This window comes from Aspergillus fischeri, genomic scaffold, assembly GCF_000149645.3.
Source record: "Aspergillus fischeri NRRL 181 1099437636264 genomic scaffold, whole genome shotgun sequence".
Taxonomy (NCBI): Eukaryota; Fungi; Ascomycota; class Eurotiomycetes; order Eurotiales; family Aspergillaceae; genus Aspergillus; species Aspergillus fischeri.
Window position 1 is genome coordinate 111,411 of NW_001509762.1, and position 17,604 is coordinate 129,014.

A 17,604-nucleotide genomic window follows, 5' to 3' on the forward strand; every position below is an offset into this window, starting at 1 on the left:
CGCGCTGATTCCTCCTGCACTCTGTCTCACTAGATTGTCTCTGCTTGATGATTTGTCTTTCCACCTAGGTAATCATATATCATGTCTCTAGAGGAGACGCCCGACTATCGTAAGCGCAAGAGAACTTCCCACGCGGTTTGCCTCCTCTCCAATTGGGTTCAATCGGTTGACCCCTGCTGATCGGCAGACAGTGTGACCCCTGTCGATACAGAAAAGTGAGGTATGATTCCTCTGCATCGATTATTAGTTAGGAGTACAACTGAGTAGGCAGATGCGATGGTCGCCAGCCATGCACAACATGCGCCAACACAGGCGAGGAATGTGTTTACGGAACCGAGGCAGTCCCGTTAGTATCCCCATGCATTGATTGCGCATTGACTGACCCACTACAGCAAGAACAAAAGCGATTTGATTCTCGAGGTGGCCGTTCGCTCCGAGCGACTACTCCAGGATATGTCCGCTCAATTGGTAGCTCTTCCTGGCGTGAATGCATACCTTCCACTGACCCTCCTAGGCCAGGGTATCAGGGATGCTGGACGGTAAGGCGTCATCGCAATATCATACATCTCCAACGGCTATAATCTCTCCATCGACAATCAATGGGGCCCATCGTGCCGACAGCCCTGGCGATCACATCTCCAATGCCACCCTGTCGGCCTTTCATGCCTCCACCACCGAGTCCATCCTCGCCTGGCCGCACTTCAACGACTTTCAGTCCCTGCGGGAAGATCACAGTTTCTCCGTCTTTCACCTGGAGTCCAGTCGTGCGCCACTGGCGCCCCGTCCAACAACGGTGCACCCCTACGCCAGCCGCAGCGAAATCGACCGCGTGGTGCATAGTTTCCAGCGCAACGTCAACTTTTGGTATCCAACCATGTCAGTAGCCCAGGCGGCCGAGGTCCAGGTGCACATCGCCGCAGGCGTATTTGGCGACGGTGTCAAATCCTGTCTGGCTCTGTTGGTCATGGCGCTGGGCTGCGCGAGTGAACTAATCTGCTCGTATGCGGCACATGAAGATCCAAACTCGGAAGAGCTGGAGCTGCGCAGCCATCGGCGAGCAATGGGAGAGATCTATTTCGATTGTGCGTTCAAAAAGATCTATCTGGCGCAGGCTGAGTGCACCGTTGATGCAGTGCAGTCGTTATTCTTTACAGCGTATATTTCTTCCACCCAGGCGTTGATACCTTCTGACCTTTCCAGTATCTTCTTCGCATTCCTTCAACGTCCTCTACAAGCGTGGTCGTTCATCCACGCCACTGCCGCCAAATGCCGTCTCCTCTTAGCATACCATAACCCCGACGCCAACCCGGCCGAGCAAGAGTGTCTCCGTCGGATCTTCTGGTCCTGCTACATCCTAGAAAGGTAGGCATCTCCCTTGCGTTGATTCTCAAACTGACCAACAGTGACTACCTCGCCGAACTCTCCGCCCTCCCCCAAACCGGCATCGCCGACATCGAGTCCTCCATCCCCCTCCCCGGCGAATACCAAACGCACCTCTCCCAAACCGACGAAGAGCAATCCTCCCTCTACTTCCTCGCCTGCATCTCCATGCGCCGGCTCCTCAACCGCGTCCACAATCTCCTCTACGCGCGTGACACCGGCGTCGCCTTCGACAACCACCAGTTCCCCTCCGTCGTCGCCGAACTCGCCCACCAGCTCGAGGAATGGAAGGACCTCCTCCCCCCTCCGTTTCAGTTCACCGTTGACCTCCGTCCCCTGCCATGCACCGCCGCCGCATTCCTCCGCCAGCGCTACCTCACCTGCAAGAGCGTCATCTACCGGCCCTACCTCACCTGGGCGCTGTCTATGACCGCCACCGCGACGGTGGAGCATTTCCCGCCGCAGCTCTTTGAAGGGTGCAAGATCTGTCTCGAGGCGTGCTGGCTGCATGCGCAGAATTTGGGGAGTTATCCGCATACGGTGCTGGTGGATACGTGGATCTGCTCGTTGTCGTATGTATACATGCCATGACCTTGGCCTTTGATCATGCTGGATCATGCTAATGACGGTGTAGGATGGCGAGCGTGATGCTGATTACGCTGGCGGCGTCAAGGCTAACGGCGCTACGGGGCTGCTTGTCGCCGCAGGTGGCGGAGATGGGGCCCCATCTGGCGAAGCTGCTGACGCAGTGGATGCATATCCCCGGGCATGGGGTGTCGCCGAGTGTCTTGCAGAGTGTGAAGCTTATTGGGGATGCGGGGGTGTTGTTGAGGATGAGATTGGGGTGACTGCAGTGGAATGTTATACTAGGCTATATGTGGTATATGACACATGAGCAACTACAATAGACAAAGACCTATTTAGTGTTTCTCCTCCACAGGATGCTTATCCAAGCTCTCATACCACTGTATCACTGACCCCACCAGAAACGCCCAGGAACCCCAGAACGTCGCCAGCGTGCTCTGATACTCGACCCCCGAGTTAGCCGTTGCTGGCCCCAGCGCTCCACACAGAGTAAATCCAATCCCCCCGATGAAATTCCAGAATCCGATATGCCAGCCGAGAAGGTGGATAGCGGGGATATACCATTTCGGCTGCGTTTCTATCGCGAAAAACAGCCCGCTGAGGATAAAGCACGAACCGCCAACGATCTGCGAAACCCAGAAGACGCCGTTGGTGACTGCTTGGCTCATATGATTCATGATGCCAGGAAGACCGGTAAAGCCTGCTATCCAGAAGATGGTAGCTCCGATGAGCTGGACGAACGAAGCCCAGAATCCAATCTCATGGAGATAATGGGTACGGAGTTCGTTCACCGTGGGAAGCCATTCAAACGACCGCTTTCGAGCAATTGCCGTCTGTCTGTTCGAGTCCTGTCTTGCCTCGGACGGAGACAGGAACGAACGGCGGTTCGCATGATGATGCAGACACAAGTCCATGTCGGACTTGATTCGCACGACGGCCTGTTCGGCTTCATCGGCGGCTTCCTTGGAGGCCGTCTCGACTGCCCAGCCGAAGCAGCCCGTCTGGTTCTCGTTGACTGCTTCCAGAACTAGCAGAATACTGCCGATTTCGAAGACGGTCGCGCCGATAAAGGCCGTGACGCCTCCGCCTGTAAGGACCTCATTCGGAAATTCGGTGGACGGGTCTTCCAGCGGCAGCCAGACGAAAAAGGCGTTGATGACCCAGATCACCGATCCGACCGTAAAGACAAAAGCCACCCAGAAGGATATGTCCCAGTAGGGGAATGTCGTGAACATGCGAAGAATCCCTTTGACGATGGCAATCGGGTGGATTGTTTTCCGGGGGTACGTCTTGCCTGCGACTCCTGGCGGTCGCTGGTGGATGGTGAGCGCATGTCGTCCTTTACGATTATCCCTAGAGCGCCAGAGTCTTCCGATGCGTGCTTTTGGGACGGTTTCTTGGTCAAGCTGTGGATGCGTGGACAATGGAAAATGCGCCCGTGTTGGATTGCAGAAGGCCAGAGGGCCAGAGATGTGGGGTGATCTCAGTGGCACTCGTTGGTCTTGTAGGGGCTTTCGACCCGCATGAACGACCTGCGACCGGGGCATTTTCTATTTTATCGAAAGATGGATGATTATTGAAGAGTACATACATTTTGTTTGCGTCTTTTATTGCGTGTGGATGAGATTGGATGATGTGTTGATGGATGAGCTGATATGATCTATCCCTGCAATTGAACTATCAGACCATCCATGATCCCATTGGGCTTGACAGTTTCTCCAGTATCACTGGTACTAGTGAGATTGATAAGCGTGCTGTCAACAGACGACAACACGAAGGAGAATACAATGTTACATTCATGTTACATTCGCTTGTCTATATTGACTTTGGCTATAGTCAATTGGGGATGATTCAAAGACGATCAAAGTAGATGCGGCCAGAATGAGACGAAGACGAAGTATATATAACTGCACCTCATGCAGTTCAGTCTCCGTATCAACAACAAGTCTTCACCATGCGTCTATCCTGCTCTCTTATCCTGGCCATCTTTGGCACTCTCCCCAGCCATGCAATCCATCATCAACCCGGACAGGATACCCTCCGTTTTGGCACTCCCGAGTCCATAGGCCTTCTGTCCGCCCCCCTCCGTCAACTGGTAACCAACATCACCGGTTATCAACAACCAGCCAACTATGGAGGATTTTCACACAATGAGATACATCCAATTGAGCCATCCTCTGCAGTGATCGTGGGTCATGATCGCACCATTGTCTCACTTTTCGCCAGCGGAAAGATGTTGCTGTATGCCGACGCTAATGGCACCGAATTGCCTCCATCGCAGCAACTCTCTGCACGAACAGACACCATCTATGATATGGCCAGTCTGACCAAACTATTTACCACCGTTGCAGCCCTTCGAGAGACGGATACTGGTCGACTTTCCTTGGACAAAACAGTCGCGTCCTACATGCCATCATTCGCAGCTAATGGGAAAGAGAACATCACCGTCTTGATGCTTCTGACGCATACTTCTGGCTTTGCTCCAGATCCAGAGCCTCCATTGTATAATCCAGTCTATAAAACAGTCAAAGCGAGGACTGCAGCAATACTGAATCAGTCTCTGCGCAATGCTCCCGGCTCCACCTACCTCTATTCAGACCTCAACTTCATGTCTCTGGGTCTACTTCTGGAGCACATCACCCACAAGAAACTGGATGAATTGATTCGAGAGTACACCAATCCCCTCGGCATGCATGACACATTCTTCAACCGGGGCAACATCGAAGGCCCAGCTTTCCCCTTCTACTCCCGCACGGCAGCCGAAGAATACCAGATCGAGGTCCTGGGATCAATGGAGCCGCAGCGCCCACAGCCAGTTCGCGGGACCGTCCACGACAAAAATGCGTGGGCTCTGGATGGCGTGTCCGGACACGCAGGCCTCTTCTCAACGGTCGAGGATACAGCCATTCTCTGTCAGATGATTCTAAACAACGGTACTTACGGAGGGCGTCGTATATTGTCGCCCGAGGTCGTAGATCTCATCTTTCATAATTTCAACGCGAGATTCCCCGGATATGAGCACGGATTAGGATTTGAGCTGAATCAGTACTACACTGCGGGACCAATGGCCAGTCTCCAGACTGCCAGCCATACCGGCTTCACGGGTACCACCCTGGTGATCGACAGGCCGTCAAACACGTTCTTCCTTCTTTTCGCCAACCGCGTTCACCCCAATCGTAACTGGTCCTCGAATAATATCGCCCGGGAAGCTTTAGGTTATTGGGTGGCCAAGTCCTTGGGAAGAGACGTCTCCTTTCCGCCCCTTTGATGAACCTGACAGGATGTATGGAGCACAAAGCATGCCTAGTATAACAAGGACAGCATCAATGAAATGCATTTAGTATCAGATTACAACAGCAACGTAGACTATCATGCGTAGATTTCTGCCTTGGTCAAGTGAGGACCGCCAGGCCGTGTGGAAGGATCCTGGCGGATATTGGGCGGAAATCTAGCGGAAAAACGGATAAGCAGAGCACAGCTTAGCCAGGAAAGTTTACCTCGTCCGAGGCATGCCATTAGATAGTATACATGCAAGCCAAGACCATCTAAAGGCAATCCAACTGAATTAACCATTCGCGTGGATGAACCCCGCATTCAGCAACTGCCGTCCCCAGGTCCGACTCCAGATCTTCATGCTTGGCCGCTTGGCAGGAAGCCAGCGGGGAAGGTCTTGGATGCGGGGGATGAGGCAATGAGCTTCTGGCATGGAGAGAAGTCCGGAAACAGGCCGTAGCTTGCTAGATGTGACCCGGTTCAAGCGGATATATAGTCGTTGACCCCTGACCCAGTGGATCATCTCTATATATGCCAGTATCAAGAAAGTCTCCTGAATCCTACTGAAGTAGAAATGGCGGTCTTTGACATTGCAGACGAGAAACACTACGAGGACCATGTGGAGACTGTCACGAACATTGTTACCATCGACAACATCCGGGTCCTTGGGCTGAGCACTGAGGATGCCGAGTTCTATACCAACTTCTCCGTGGACAGGAAGAAGAAGCTTCTACGCAAGGTATGCTGCCTGACTCTATGGCTGCCATTAACTGACACGTACAGGTCGATATCCGACTAGTTCCGATGCTGGCGGTCCTTTACCTGATCTCCCATCTCGACCGCGCAAACATTGGAAATGCGAAGATCGAAGGACTTGTCAAAGACCTTGGACTCACCGGTATACAATGGAATATTGTCCTGAGCATCTTCTTCATTCCATATGTGCTTCTTGGTGAGTATCGTGTGGTCGATATCGCAGTACAAAGTTAAACTCGGACAGAGGTTCCCAGCAATATGCTCCTGAAAAACTTCTCCAGACCGTCTATTTACCTTGGTATCCTGATCACCTGCTGGGGGATTATCATGACCTTGACTGGAATGGTCCGGAACTTTGCTGGCTTGATGGTCACTCGTGTTCTCCTTGGGGTATTCGAGTATGTGACACTCCTGGCTAGGCATACAGTTCTGACTTTTCCAGGGCCGGGTTCTTCCCAGGAGCAGTCTATCTATGCACGATCTGGTACATGCCAAAAGACCTTTCTACCCGTATCGCTGTATTCTACTGTGCCAGTGCCCTGTCTGGTGCTTTCTCCGGCCTCTTGGCAGCCGGTATTGCGCAGATGGACGGCGTGGGAGGCCAGGAAGGCTGGCGGTGGATCTTCCTGCTCGAGGGAATTGTCACTGTCATTCTGGGAGTGATGTGCTTCTTCCTTTTGATCGACTCGCCAAGACGATCTGGGAGGTGGCTTGATCCCGAGGAAATTCGGTACTTGGAGCTGCAGCATTTTATCAAAGATGGTGGCTGCTTCAAGGACGAGAGAAAGAGAGCCTCGTGGAGCGATATCAAAGCCGTGCTGCTAAACTGGAGAATGTACATGCTGGCGTACATCTTGCTCTGCCAGTCCGCCTGCTCATACGGTCAGTCCAAACACTCTCACTGCGCCGTCCTCCCGGCTAACTCGTACAGGAACCAAATTCACCATGCCCACCATCACCAAAGGAATGGGCTTCACCAACACCCACGCCCAACTCATGACCGTCCCGCCATACGTCGCAGGCGCTCTCTCCGCCGTCTTCTTCTCCAAACTCTCCGACCGGTTCTACTGGCGCATGCCCTTCGTCGCCATCCCTCTGACCCTCGTGACTGTCGCCTACTCAATTATCATCTCCTTCCACGGCCAGCTAAAAGAGAACATCGGCCCTGCCTTCTTCGCAGTCATCCTCACCTGCATGGGTATCTACCCCATCCACCCGGCGACCACGTCCTGGACTGCCAACAACCTCGCCTCCTCCAGCAGCAGAGCCATTGGTCTGGCGTTCAACATCTGCATCGGGAATATCGGCGGTATTATCGGGAGCTACATGTATATCGACAGTGAGAGCCCCGAGTACTACACGGGTTTCGGCCTGTCATTGGCATTTGGTGGATCAGGGCTCCTCGTGGCGCTTCTGCTGGAGCTGTCGTATATCTATGGAAACAGGAAGAAGGCGAGGATATCTGAGGCAGAGATTAGAGACCGGTATACCGACGATCAATTGCTGGCTATGGGTAACAAGTCGCCTCTTTTCAAGTATACATTGTAACAGTGGGTCTTGGGGAACTGCTACTTTGCCTTTATCTAGTTGGTTATATGCAAATGATTTCTCAGTCGCGCCAGTAATATGAGGGTGTATTCCCAACGCAGATGAGATTGTCCTGTCGTGGACTGGACTGTTCTCTCAACATTCATCCGCAGGTCTTTCAAGCACAGTTGCAGCTTCCGATTTCTCCGATCTCAGCCCCGTCCTCGTTTCCACATGCTCCTTGTTCAGCCGGGTCTTGAGAATAAACACACCCGCAACAATCCCTAGAGCAGACATGCACGTATACAAGATCCACATGTTCCTCAAACTCCTAGCAAATGCCTCCTTGACAGCAAGCAGCTGAGTTGCATCCTGGATGGTCTTGATGATTTCAATATTCGCAGCTGCGGAGTCTCCAGACATCTGTTCCGTTAATGTTTCTGACATCCCGGCAGCAAGCAAGGTGGGTCTCATCCGGCTCATCGAGTTCTGAAACACCACGCCGCCGATGACGATGGACGCCGATGTTGCCAGGTTACGGATGAAGCCGACGGTAGCTGTTGCAGTGGCGGTTTCGTCCTGGGAGACCATCGCCTGGATCGCGATGATGGGAGGCTCAAAGAGGAATCCTGCGCCGATGCCGCTGAGGATTTGGTATCCGACTATTTGCCCCAAGGATGAGTATGCATCCAAATGGATGTAGAGTCCATTGCCGATGGTCAATAATGTCATTCCCAGCCAGATCAGTTCGCGATAGCGGCCGGTGCGGTGGATGATGGCTCCGGTGATGATGCCAGCGAAAGCTTCGGAGAGAACCAGGGGCAGGACGAGGACACCAGAGCGCATGGGCGAGGCTTCCTTGACGGATTGCAGGTATAGCGGGACGTAGTATTCGCCAGCGATGAAAACCTAGTCTCGTAAGCTCGGCTCCACACAACAGGTGGCAATACATACGAAGCCATGGGCGAATGCGACTGCCAGTGTTGCAACGTTGGAGGGCTGGCCGAAGAGACCCATTGGCATCAGTGGGTACTTTGCCAACCGCTTCTCGCTGTAGATGAACAGCAACGAACAGAGTGATCCGAAAACAATCAGACAAATGACCTTGGGCGAATCCCATGGGAAGGTTTCACCACCAAAGTCCAAGCCGAGGAGGAGCATCAGCGTCAGGCCGAGGATCGAGAGACTCCCAAACCAATCAATAGCCCTGACTCCATCCATCATCTTCGTCTTAGGATTGTGCACGTCGAGAAATAGTAAGAGCAGCACAAAGGCAAGGCCGCAGACAGGAAGATTCACCCAATAACTCCATCTCCAGGAGACATATTGGGAAAACGCACCACCAAGAAGGGGACCGATTCCTCCGGCCAGCGCCCACATGAACTCCATCAACCCGAGGTAGAGACTCCGGTGTCTGCCGAGTCAGAAATAGGTCCATGGCTGAAAATGGGTGCACATACCTGACACTGAACAAATCCGAAATCACAATAGTGACCAATTGAAGCAGGCCACCTCCAGCAACACCTTGCAGTGCCCGTCCTGCGATTAACATGGGCATATCCACCGCTGTAGCACAAATGATCGAACTACCAAAGAACCAAGCCACGGCCAAGAGCAAGATGGGCTTGCGTCCCCAGATATCCGAGAGCTTGGCCCAGATGCAAGCACCAGCGGCGTTGGCCAGAAGGTAAGCACCGCCAATCCAGGTATATCCCGCGGCCGAGTGCAGCTTAGCAGCAATTGTTGGGATCGCCGTGGCCATGATCGTCTGGTCGAGAGCAGCGACAAACATCGAGAGCTGGATTTACATTAGTTTGAGATCAAGTCATATTCAATGATGGTCATCCCCACCGAAAGGGCCACCATGATGGCGAAGACCTTGAGCTTGCTACGGCGCGGCATTGCCGTAGAGTCCATCATCTCCATCATCTCCATATTGACCTTCACCTTGACTCTTATGCTGGACAGATCTACGTCGACAGGGCCCAGGTCGTCGTGTTTGTCGACATGTAAATCGCCTGGCACGCGAGAGTCTGACTCAAAGACCTAATCTTAACGGTTTTTTCTTTTAGTGTATCACTAATCCTATAATACTCTAGCACAATTGATTTAAGTACTGGATACGATAGACCAGTCAATATCATTTGTTGATTACCGGTTACAGTGGAGATATTACCCCACTTGATGCAGGAAAAAAAGAAGCAAAAGCGATAGACGCCAATTTTCTTATGCCCAACAATATCTCGTTTTCCGATTGGTTTCACGGCCATCTCCGATACCACGTAAACGAACAGCTCAACTTCCACCGAGCATGACCATACCGGCAAGATTGATGCTCTGCACCATTGACAGCATGGCCAGCCCGGAAATCACGGCTTCGTCTTTGACCAGTTGATCGACTCCAGCGTCTACTTCAAATGTGCCCACTTGCTCATTGGAAAACGCTTTGTTCCGGAAACGAACCATTACCCTTCTATCTGACGCGTTCTCTGCCTCGTTGACGAGTCGAAAGTCACCCATGTTCCCCGTCTGGTCCGGTTCCCATGTGAGGACCGGCCACGACGAGGAGCTCATGGTATTTGTGGCAGACATTGCTGGAGACGTGAATGAGTAACTCGTGGAAAGGATGCTTTTCCTGCTGAGCAAGACATCCCGGTGCTCGCGGATCTGAAGTTGGACGTTGAGGCTTGTCATCTTGAACTTTGCCGTGTAGACCCGGCGTTGAAAGTAGGCGTTCTCATCCTGGGGAAACGCTTGGTTGGTGTCGTCGCTTGGGGCAGGACTCAGACGAATCATTTCCATCTGCGGCACTTGACGGCAAACCTTGACATGGTAGAGTGGGGTACGCGAGGCTGCGTCTACTAGGGAGAGATATTTGCCGTCGGTATAAGTGATGGTGATTGTTTGAAATGCCATTATAGGATGGGTAACAGAACAGAAATATTTCAGTCAAGAATTGAATCTGAATTCGTTTCCCTTCTAGGAGGTGATCAATGAGCATATATATCTGTCTCATTAGTGCCTATAATCGTAGGCTGCACAGTTTCTTCGAGTCATGAAGTGAGATAATGTAAACCGTTCTCTATCTATTTGTAGTTAATACCTAGCAGGGATATCATGGCACGCCAGAAGCCATTGGCTAGGAAGAAGAACTGCGACCATGTGATGGTCGTAGCCACCTTCAATCCCTGCCAAACGGGGTCCATGCTTATTGGAATTCTGGCAAGATAGTCTCTAAGTAGCGGGGCTGAGGTGGCGTAAGATTAAAGATAGTGTTATAATAGTTACCAAAGCCTACCTTGTTTATGCTTGTACTCAAGGAGCCTTCTAGGATAATAATGGGTAGCCCCTACCACAGCCTTGCTATGCAATAAACCTTCTACGTTAGTGGCCAATGTGTATCGCCCATACGGTTCATTTTGTATGGACAACCTGGGCAAATTATTCATAATCAGCCTCCTAACATGTTAATATCGTTGCTCTGCAGCCTGTAACCTTTCGCAGGTTTTTATGCTCTTGCTATGTATTCAGGCACAAACTACTGGAAGTGGCACTCCGAGACAAGAGAAGGCTTGGAATATCTGCTAAGGCGCCTGTTGTTAACAGCAGGTTCTAACGAATGGGGAAAAGAGCTTGCGAGTTAAGAGTTGTCCATCTTTGTGATATTCGGGCCTCTGTAACATCGCCACTTGTCTATAATGTACACCGTGGTCCGGTTGTAAAGGCTTATCTTGCTCATTCGAGCAAGGATTTATTGGAACCTCTGACAGTCTTTGAATGCAAGAGGTACCTTCTCCGTGCAGATTTGTATCCAAATCCAGATGTAGTAGAGCAGTTCTACCTTTATTATCCCGACCTGGGACCGGTAACATCATGGTTTCGAATCGAAGGATATCAGCAATTGTTGACTGGGCGTCTGCTTGATCTACGTTCGGTTCTGGATCTCAACAATGCCTTCTCTTCTCTGGGACTCAATTTTTATCTGCCAATTCCTGGGGTTGAGGATACCGAATGCGGCGGCGACTAAGAGTGGAACTGGAAGAACATGGCTATCCCCGTTTCGCAGGGGAGAAAGGAAGACAAAATCGAGAATGTGACAATCAGCTTGCTATTACAATATGTGGAAGATCCTGGAAGTAGTAAATATACGCTTTAATAGATGAATTCAGTGCTTGGAGGAGATGGATTTGCTGTGAGAGAATAACAACATAACTGACCCCATAACAGTTGGAGTTTCTGCCTGAGGACCTGGCTGCCAATGAGGCTTGGGATACTACAGGAGACAGAGGCGACGAAAACAACTGGGTAAATATATACTTACAGTGATCAAAGTAAAACTCTTGGTTTGCACTACTCCAATACGCTCCGTACTTGAGGTCTGATATGTAGTGATATATAGTGTCAGTGGGAAGAGGCATCGTATTCATAAAAGGAATGGTCGCCTGTATTTCCTGAGTCTGTCTCAGCATGACTCGACGTGTGAACATTTTTACCCCATGTTTACCTCACGTAGATTATTAACTGAGACATCCATAGACGATGGACGAATCAGGTAACTATTAAGGGTCGTCTTGGCTGAAGTGAAACATGAACCGCACCGAGTTCGGCACATTTCCGATCCTCTTCAATAGTGCCTAGGACGAAGCAATTAAGCTCCTGTTATGGAACCTTTTTAGGTCCAGACTTTTAGGGCTAAACTCGAGACGTCAGGATCATCCCCTTAATCAATATGGCGAGATCGAGCTTGTTCCAGGGGTTATATATCCGTGTCAACTTCCCACCAATCCTCTCCGAAAGTGGACAGTCAACAAGCAAATACCAACCAAGCAACCATGCGTCGGTTTTTCGTTCTTTCTTTGCTTTCTGCGGCGCTGGACGTTGCGGCCGGTTTGACTGCGTCCAACCTTGAAAAGCATGTTGATGTGCTGGCACTCAACTTCAACTTCAACCCCGTCAAGGCTGCCTACTGGACTAACTACCCCCACCACCGTCGCACTCCTTTTGCCGTCTCGCCCGATGGAAAGACGGCCTATCTCGCCTATCTGGATTCCAGTGAGACTGACGTGCATGTCCAGCAGCTGGATCCCTCTACCTTTCAGGCTACAGGAACCACGGTTACTGTGGCCGGTGGGAAGGAAGGTATGTGTTGCGATTATTATTGGTATGGTTGCATATTGACAGTGTCTAGCTGGTGGACTAATTGCTCATAATGATGGCTTTGCCTTGTTGACCAACGAAGCCATGCCTTCCGGAACGAGCAATGCGCCCCCGTCCAACACCCCAGTTCCAGTCCTCTACCGCTACACCAACGGCAAGCAGACATGGAAGACCTGGCTGGGTGGCCCCGGAGTGCACGAGGCCGACGGTCTATCAGCCTCTCCCGACCTCAATGGCGACCTGGCCTACTCCGAAAGCGCAAAGATGTACGGCGCCTATTTCGTCGTCACCGACTACGCCGGCTGGGCACAGGGCCACTTCGGGGACAGCATCCAGTACGTGTCGGACAACGGAACCCTCGTCACGATCCCCGGCGCCAGCAGCTCCTGGGGCTGCAGTCACAACACCGGCATTGCGTTCGAGGCCGCGGACGAACCACCCTTTGCCAGCATCTGCTCCGAGGACCAGGGCGCCATCTGGCTCAACACCAAGACACAGGGAATGTCCAACGCCGGGGTCAAGATCTCCAATGAGAACACCACCAACGGAGGCTCGGGTGAGCCCATGGGCGGTATGTCCGGCAGCTACAGTGCTCTGGCCCGGTTCGCCGACTCCGCCCGCTACATCTTCGCCTGGGTGTCCCGGGGCGCTATGGACGTGACGGAGAACAGCTGGATGGGCGCCGGATACACCCACGTGAATAACCGGACGAACGGCCGCAACGTCGCCATCGCCCTTTTTACCGACAAGTACACCAAGGTCGGTGCTCAGGCTACGTCCCAGGTGGGTGCCGAGGATGGCGACAGCCAGGTCACCTGGATCACCAACGGCTCGAACGACTGCTCCAACGCGCACGCGGCTACCTTTGGCGCTGACTCGGCGCTGATCACCTGGGAGGAGATCTCGAATCCTACCTGTGACTACATCGCCATGGGCTGCCGTGGACAATTTGCGGGCTCATTCTTCCAGCAGGTCGACTCGAGTGGAAAGAAGGTTGGCGAGGCTCTCACCAGCACCGATACCTACGTGGCGGGTGACATGGTGACCATGGCCGACGGTCGTGTCTGCTGGCCCTATGTCAGCATGACCTGGGATCTGTCCCAGCCTGTCGGCTTCTCGTCATCCACCACCAAGAAGATAAGCTTTGCTTGTATCTCGCTTGGCGGGGCATCCTCTTCGTCCACTTCGTCTTCTGCGGCATCCTCTGCATCTTCTGCCACGTCCGCTTCTGATGTTGTTACTCCTCAAGCGGAGGATTCCTCTTCTGCTTCTGCCACTGCTACCCCTGACGCAGGAGCTTCCTCTGAACCAGCTGCCGTTCCTTCTAGTGCTTCTTCGGCTTCTTCTGACTCCACCGTTGACACGGATACCAATTATGTCAGCGAACCCGCTGCTCAGGATGCAGCCGTGCCCGCAACTATGGATACGGAGCCAGCTGTTGAAGCTGAAACCCCGGCCCCAGCACCTACCGCTTCGTCCGGCAGCAAAGGATCTCACGGACATGGACACCGAAAGCACAAGCACCCCGCTTCTTGCCGGGCGAAATAAGCAAAGTGTTACTGTCCGTCAGAGGACCAGTCGCCTCACTGGGAATAGATAGGTTAGGTCGTTTACCATCTATAACCGCAATGGAGAATTCAATATAATGCTCTCAATGAATTCATAGTGTAGGCACTACTATAACCCAAGCTGGTAAAGCACGATGAAGCGCAAAATTTTCAACAAACAGGCATCGAAATAATGCAATCTGGACAGCCGCTAATATGGTATCATATAATACAAAAAAACACCTGGACGGGATTGGTATCATTCTGCGCAAAAAAAATCATTCGCGCGTCTCTACGCCTGGAAGACATGACTGGATTTTCCGGTCTTTGGATCGTAGATATTGTATCCAAAGTCCGCTGCATTCGGAGGCGTATACACTAAGTGTCGTTAGTTAGTCCCTACTCGTCAGAAGTGGCATGATCTGTGAACATACAATGCAACGAAACAGCCAACCGATCTTTGGACGGGTTAACAACGCGGTGCAGCCCAATCTGATCACTGATATAGGCCACCTCATTAGGCTGATACGTCGTATTCTTCTTCATCTTCAGGGGAGCGTCCTGGTCCTCCGCTGTGGGAGTGTGATAGACCGATTCGTTCAGTTCCCCATCGAGGATCTTCATAATACAGTGCGCGCTGGCGTGGTCATGGATGAGTGATCCCTTCTCGGGGTTCCAGACTAACAGCAACTACTTGAGTTAACCCCGACCTCCAGATAAGAGAGATGCAGCGATCACATACCAGATTCGCACGCCCGCTGATATCGGCCACCAGGTTCCGGGTATAATTCTTGCTAGGGTCATTGCGCATGTATCGTGCCCAGTCGGCACTGCTGGATGTGTACTTGGACATGAAGCCCATGAGGACCGCCGGGTCGACATGGTCGTCGTCGATACCGGAGCTCCCCAGGTACTGCTTGATATCTTCTACCAGGTTGTCGAGGGTGTAGTTTGTGTTGGGTTTGCGGGATACGGTATAGTTCTGGACACGATCAAGCGAGGCCGGGTGACTGGCCACGGCAACGGGAGCGCACAGAGCAGGAGACATTATTGTGGTATTTCAGAATTTCGATTGAATCAATGACTCCGGAGGATATACACTAAACAGAAGAATGTGGTATAGTTGGCACAACTACCTCAGCCAGATATTGAGGCGATATATGTGTACCCCTTATTTGGGTCTATCGCCGACTCAGGTTGTCTAACGGCGACTCACCCGGGGATCCAAGCAAAGCAGCCAATCAGAGCACGGCAAACTACATAGTTGAGTGGAACAGCCCATCTCATGATCAGCAATATAATTGGGCATGGATCGCAAAGGAAGACATGGACAGCTTGCCATTATCAATGCATGTGAAGGATTGGCTCAAGGGGTAGTACGATTGCCAGCGATAGCCGTGGGTATGCGGGTCAACAGGATCACCGCACTTTCAACGTAGCGGTGAATGGGACGCATTGACGTCTATCTGTTGTTGATACGGTTGGTAAGGGCGGGCATTATGGGTTATGAGGAGATAGGCTTGTTTGGCTGGTCATTGAAGCTGCTGATGTGCTCATAGTACCCAATGGACGTTGCAACGGCAAACTCGGTTTGTGTATCATCCAGCGGAATGACGCGAAGAAATACTAAGCCAGGGTATGCGTCGAACAGGGGACGTATAACAATGACCATAGCTACGGGAACTTGGCGCTATGTTGTATTCAGGTCATGATTGCTTGGAGATTTGTGCAGCCGGAGTCCGCGCAAATATGAATATCTTGCGCGCCTTCGATGTAGAAAGTCCTTCAGCCTGGTCCCTCCCTTAACAGGTTTTTGTCCTTTCCTTTGTTCTCCACGGTGCTATATGGCACGGAATCACGGTCATCTACCACCTGGCTTCGAACTCTGGGAAAGTTGCAGAACGGGATCATGTCGTGTCCTGTGTACATCTTAAAATGGGAAGGCAGAAAAGAAAACGGGCTTGGTCATGATCTCATGAAGCTTGTGCGCGTCGCCGTTGAGAAGTCGTATCTACACTGCTGACGTCCGGATCAATATCGAATCATCCGTGGAGACGTTTTTTCACTCGTGATACTCACTGTTATTGAGAGTGCACCTTTGTAGATGAAGTGCTTTCCCTGTCAAGTCGCCGAGCGGACTTTCATCATCCCTGAAGAGATGACAAAGATATTTTCTAACTCCTGAACTGATCTCCGTATTTCTTCACGAACGTCTCTTGAACCTGCCGGTTTGGTGTCTGGGACAGACGAGGCCTTGTGTTTCAGGCGTGCTAGAAGCTTTCTGCTAGAGGTAATATGCAGCTGGAAAGTGGAGTGCGTGTCTATGTTCTGACGTAGATCGCCGTTAGATATCCTAGGTCCCTTCTGCACAGCGAGCCAGCTGATTGAGTCGTCTGCCTTTGCAGCTGGTGACCAGAAGCTCATAAAATTTCACTGTCGGGACTATGAGAATGACGGCACCTCCTGGAAAACGGAACACAAGTGTGGCTTGAGACCCTATCTGTAACCTTGGTGATCGATTGGAGATTGCGTTGGGCTGAGCCATGATACGTGACCGAGTTCAACTTCATCCAGGATACAATTCTGCTGAGCAGGAAACAAAGTTTGGCAGCTAGCTATCAGCGTCGTGCCTTGCGCTCTTCTCAAGAACAAAGTCCGATCCCTTTCGATCCAGGAATGAATCACCTTGGGAATAGATAAAAGGGATACATTTCCTGCACAGATTCGATTGTTCCACTCCCCAAGATGGTGTTAGTCCCAGTGTTTAACTTGGAGATGACCTGGTTTCCAATAGCCCAAATAGCTGACATAGCGCCTCCTTCAAATCAAATGGATGTCGTTAGAGTCTGTGGTGACGGTCTCAGATGGTCTTCTGGGGGAGCGACTCGAAGCGTATACCATGAGTCTCCGTCTTTTCTACGCCAACCCATGTGGGAAATGCATTCCTTAGGTCTCTGACCATCGTAAAGCTTGGTCGTTCATTCTTCCTACTTTATGCATAATTGCGTTCCAGAACTGTATTAAAGTAACCATAATATCCTCATCTGATGATCTTATTAGCTATTGACTGATTAACTATAGAATAACCTACCATTTAAGTCATATGGCATATGTAATGAACCTAATAATATAAGTACATTGGCGAATATTGCTCAGATCAAATGTGGAATATGTCTCAGACTTGATGTAAGACAGTGTTGAATGATTCTTCTTGATCTTAGCTTCCACCTGAGACTCAGTCTTATTCCTGCACTGCAATGTACTCAGAAGCTTACAAAAGTGCAGGCTACTGAATGAAATCATTCCATACACTTCCAATTGGGACAATGCAGAAAGACAATGTTTAAGACCTCTTACCACTTGGAAGCCTAGAACAGGA

The 17,604-nt window shown here is 51.4% G+C and overlaps 7 protein-coding genes across 7 annotated transcripts; 4 read left to right on the forward strand and 3 right to left on the reverse strand.

Moving 5' to 3' along the window:
- Positions 1 to 81: 81 nt before the first annotated feature.
- Positions 82 to 2,275, forward strand: NFIA_072430 (C6 zinc finger domain protein; the record flags this gene model as incomplete). The annotated part of the gene is made up of 8 exons (XM_001259225.1): positions 82 to 135; positions 192 to 220; positions 272 to 346; positions 393 to 455; positions 520 to 1,155; positions 1,201 to 1,362; positions 1,404 to 1,956; positions 2,015 to 2,275. The coding sequence occupies 8 exons, from the start codon at positions 82 to 84 to the stop codon at positions 2,273 to 2,275; spliced, it is 1,833 nt and encodes a 610-aa protein (XP_001259226.1).
- A 25-nt stretch (positions 2,276 to 2,300) lies between these two features.
- On the reverse strand, positions 2,301 to 3,512 carry NFIA_072440 (uncharacterized protein; the record flags this gene model as incomplete). The annotated part of the gene is made up of 1 exon (XM_001259226.1): positions 2,301 to 3,512. One exon carries the CDS (start codon positions 3,510 to 3,512, stop codon positions 2,301 to 2,303), a length of 1,212 nt encoding a protein of 403 aa, XP_001259227.1.
- Positions 3,513 to 3,919: 407 nt separating this feature from the next.
- NFIA_072450 (serine hydrolase domain-containing protein) lies at positions 3,920 to 5,233 on the forward strand (the record flags this gene model as incomplete). Its single annotated transcript, XM_001259227.1, has 1 exon — positions 3,920 to 5,233. One exon carries the CDS (start codon positions 3,920 to 3,922, stop codon positions 5,231 to 5,233), a length of 1,314 nt encoding a protein of 437 aa, XP_001259228.1.
- A 579-nt stretch (positions 5,234 to 5,812) lies between these two features.
- Positions 5,813 to 7,542, forward strand: NFIA_072460 (putative MFS transporter; the record flags this gene model as incomplete). The annotated part of the gene is made up of 5 exons (XM_001259228.1): positions 5,813 to 5,977; positions 6,022 to 6,190; positions 6,239 to 6,392; positions 6,437 to 6,876; positions 6,926 to 7,542. The coding sequence occupies 5 exons, from the start codon at positions 5,813 to 5,815 to the stop codon at positions 7,540 to 7,542; spliced, it is 1,545 nt and encodes a 514-aa protein (XP_001259229.1).
- A 135-nt stretch (positions 7,543 to 7,677) lies between these two features.
- On the reverse strand, positions 7,678 to 10,437 carry NFIA_072470 (MDR family MFS transporter; the record flags this gene model as incomplete). The annotated part of the gene is made up of 5 exons (XM_001259229.1): positions 7,678 to 8,430; positions 8,476 to 8,935; positions 8,982 to 9,319; positions 9,373 to 9,554; positions 9,843 to 10,437. 5 exons carry the CDS (start codon positions 10,435 to 10,437, stop codon positions 7,678 to 7,680), a joined length of 2,328 nt encoding a protein of 775 aa, XP_001259230.1.
- Positions 10,438 to 12,353: 1,916 nt separating this feature from the next.
- NFIA_072480 (uncharacterized protein) lies at positions 12,354 to 14,226 on the forward strand (the record flags this gene model as incomplete). The annotated part of the gene is made up of 2 exons (XM_001259230.1): positions 12,354 to 12,660; positions 12,710 to 14,226. The coding sequence occupies 2 exons, from the start codon at positions 12,354 to 12,356 to the stop codon at positions 14,224 to 14,226; spliced, it is 1,824 nt and encodes a 607-aa protein (XP_001259231.1).
- Positions 14,227 to 14,517: 291 nt separating this feature from the next.
- On the reverse strand, positions 14,518 to 15,273 carry NFIA_072490 (putative cysteine dioxygenase; the record flags this gene model as incomplete). The annotated part of the gene is made up of 3 exons (XM_001259231.1): positions 14,518 to 14,603; positions 14,660 to 14,915; positions 14,968 to 15,273. 3 exons carry the CDS (start codon positions 15,271 to 15,273, stop codon positions 14,518 to 14,520), a joined length of 648 nt encoding a protein of 215 aa, XP_001259232.1.
- Positions 15,274 to 17,604: the final 2,331 nt, after the last annotated feature.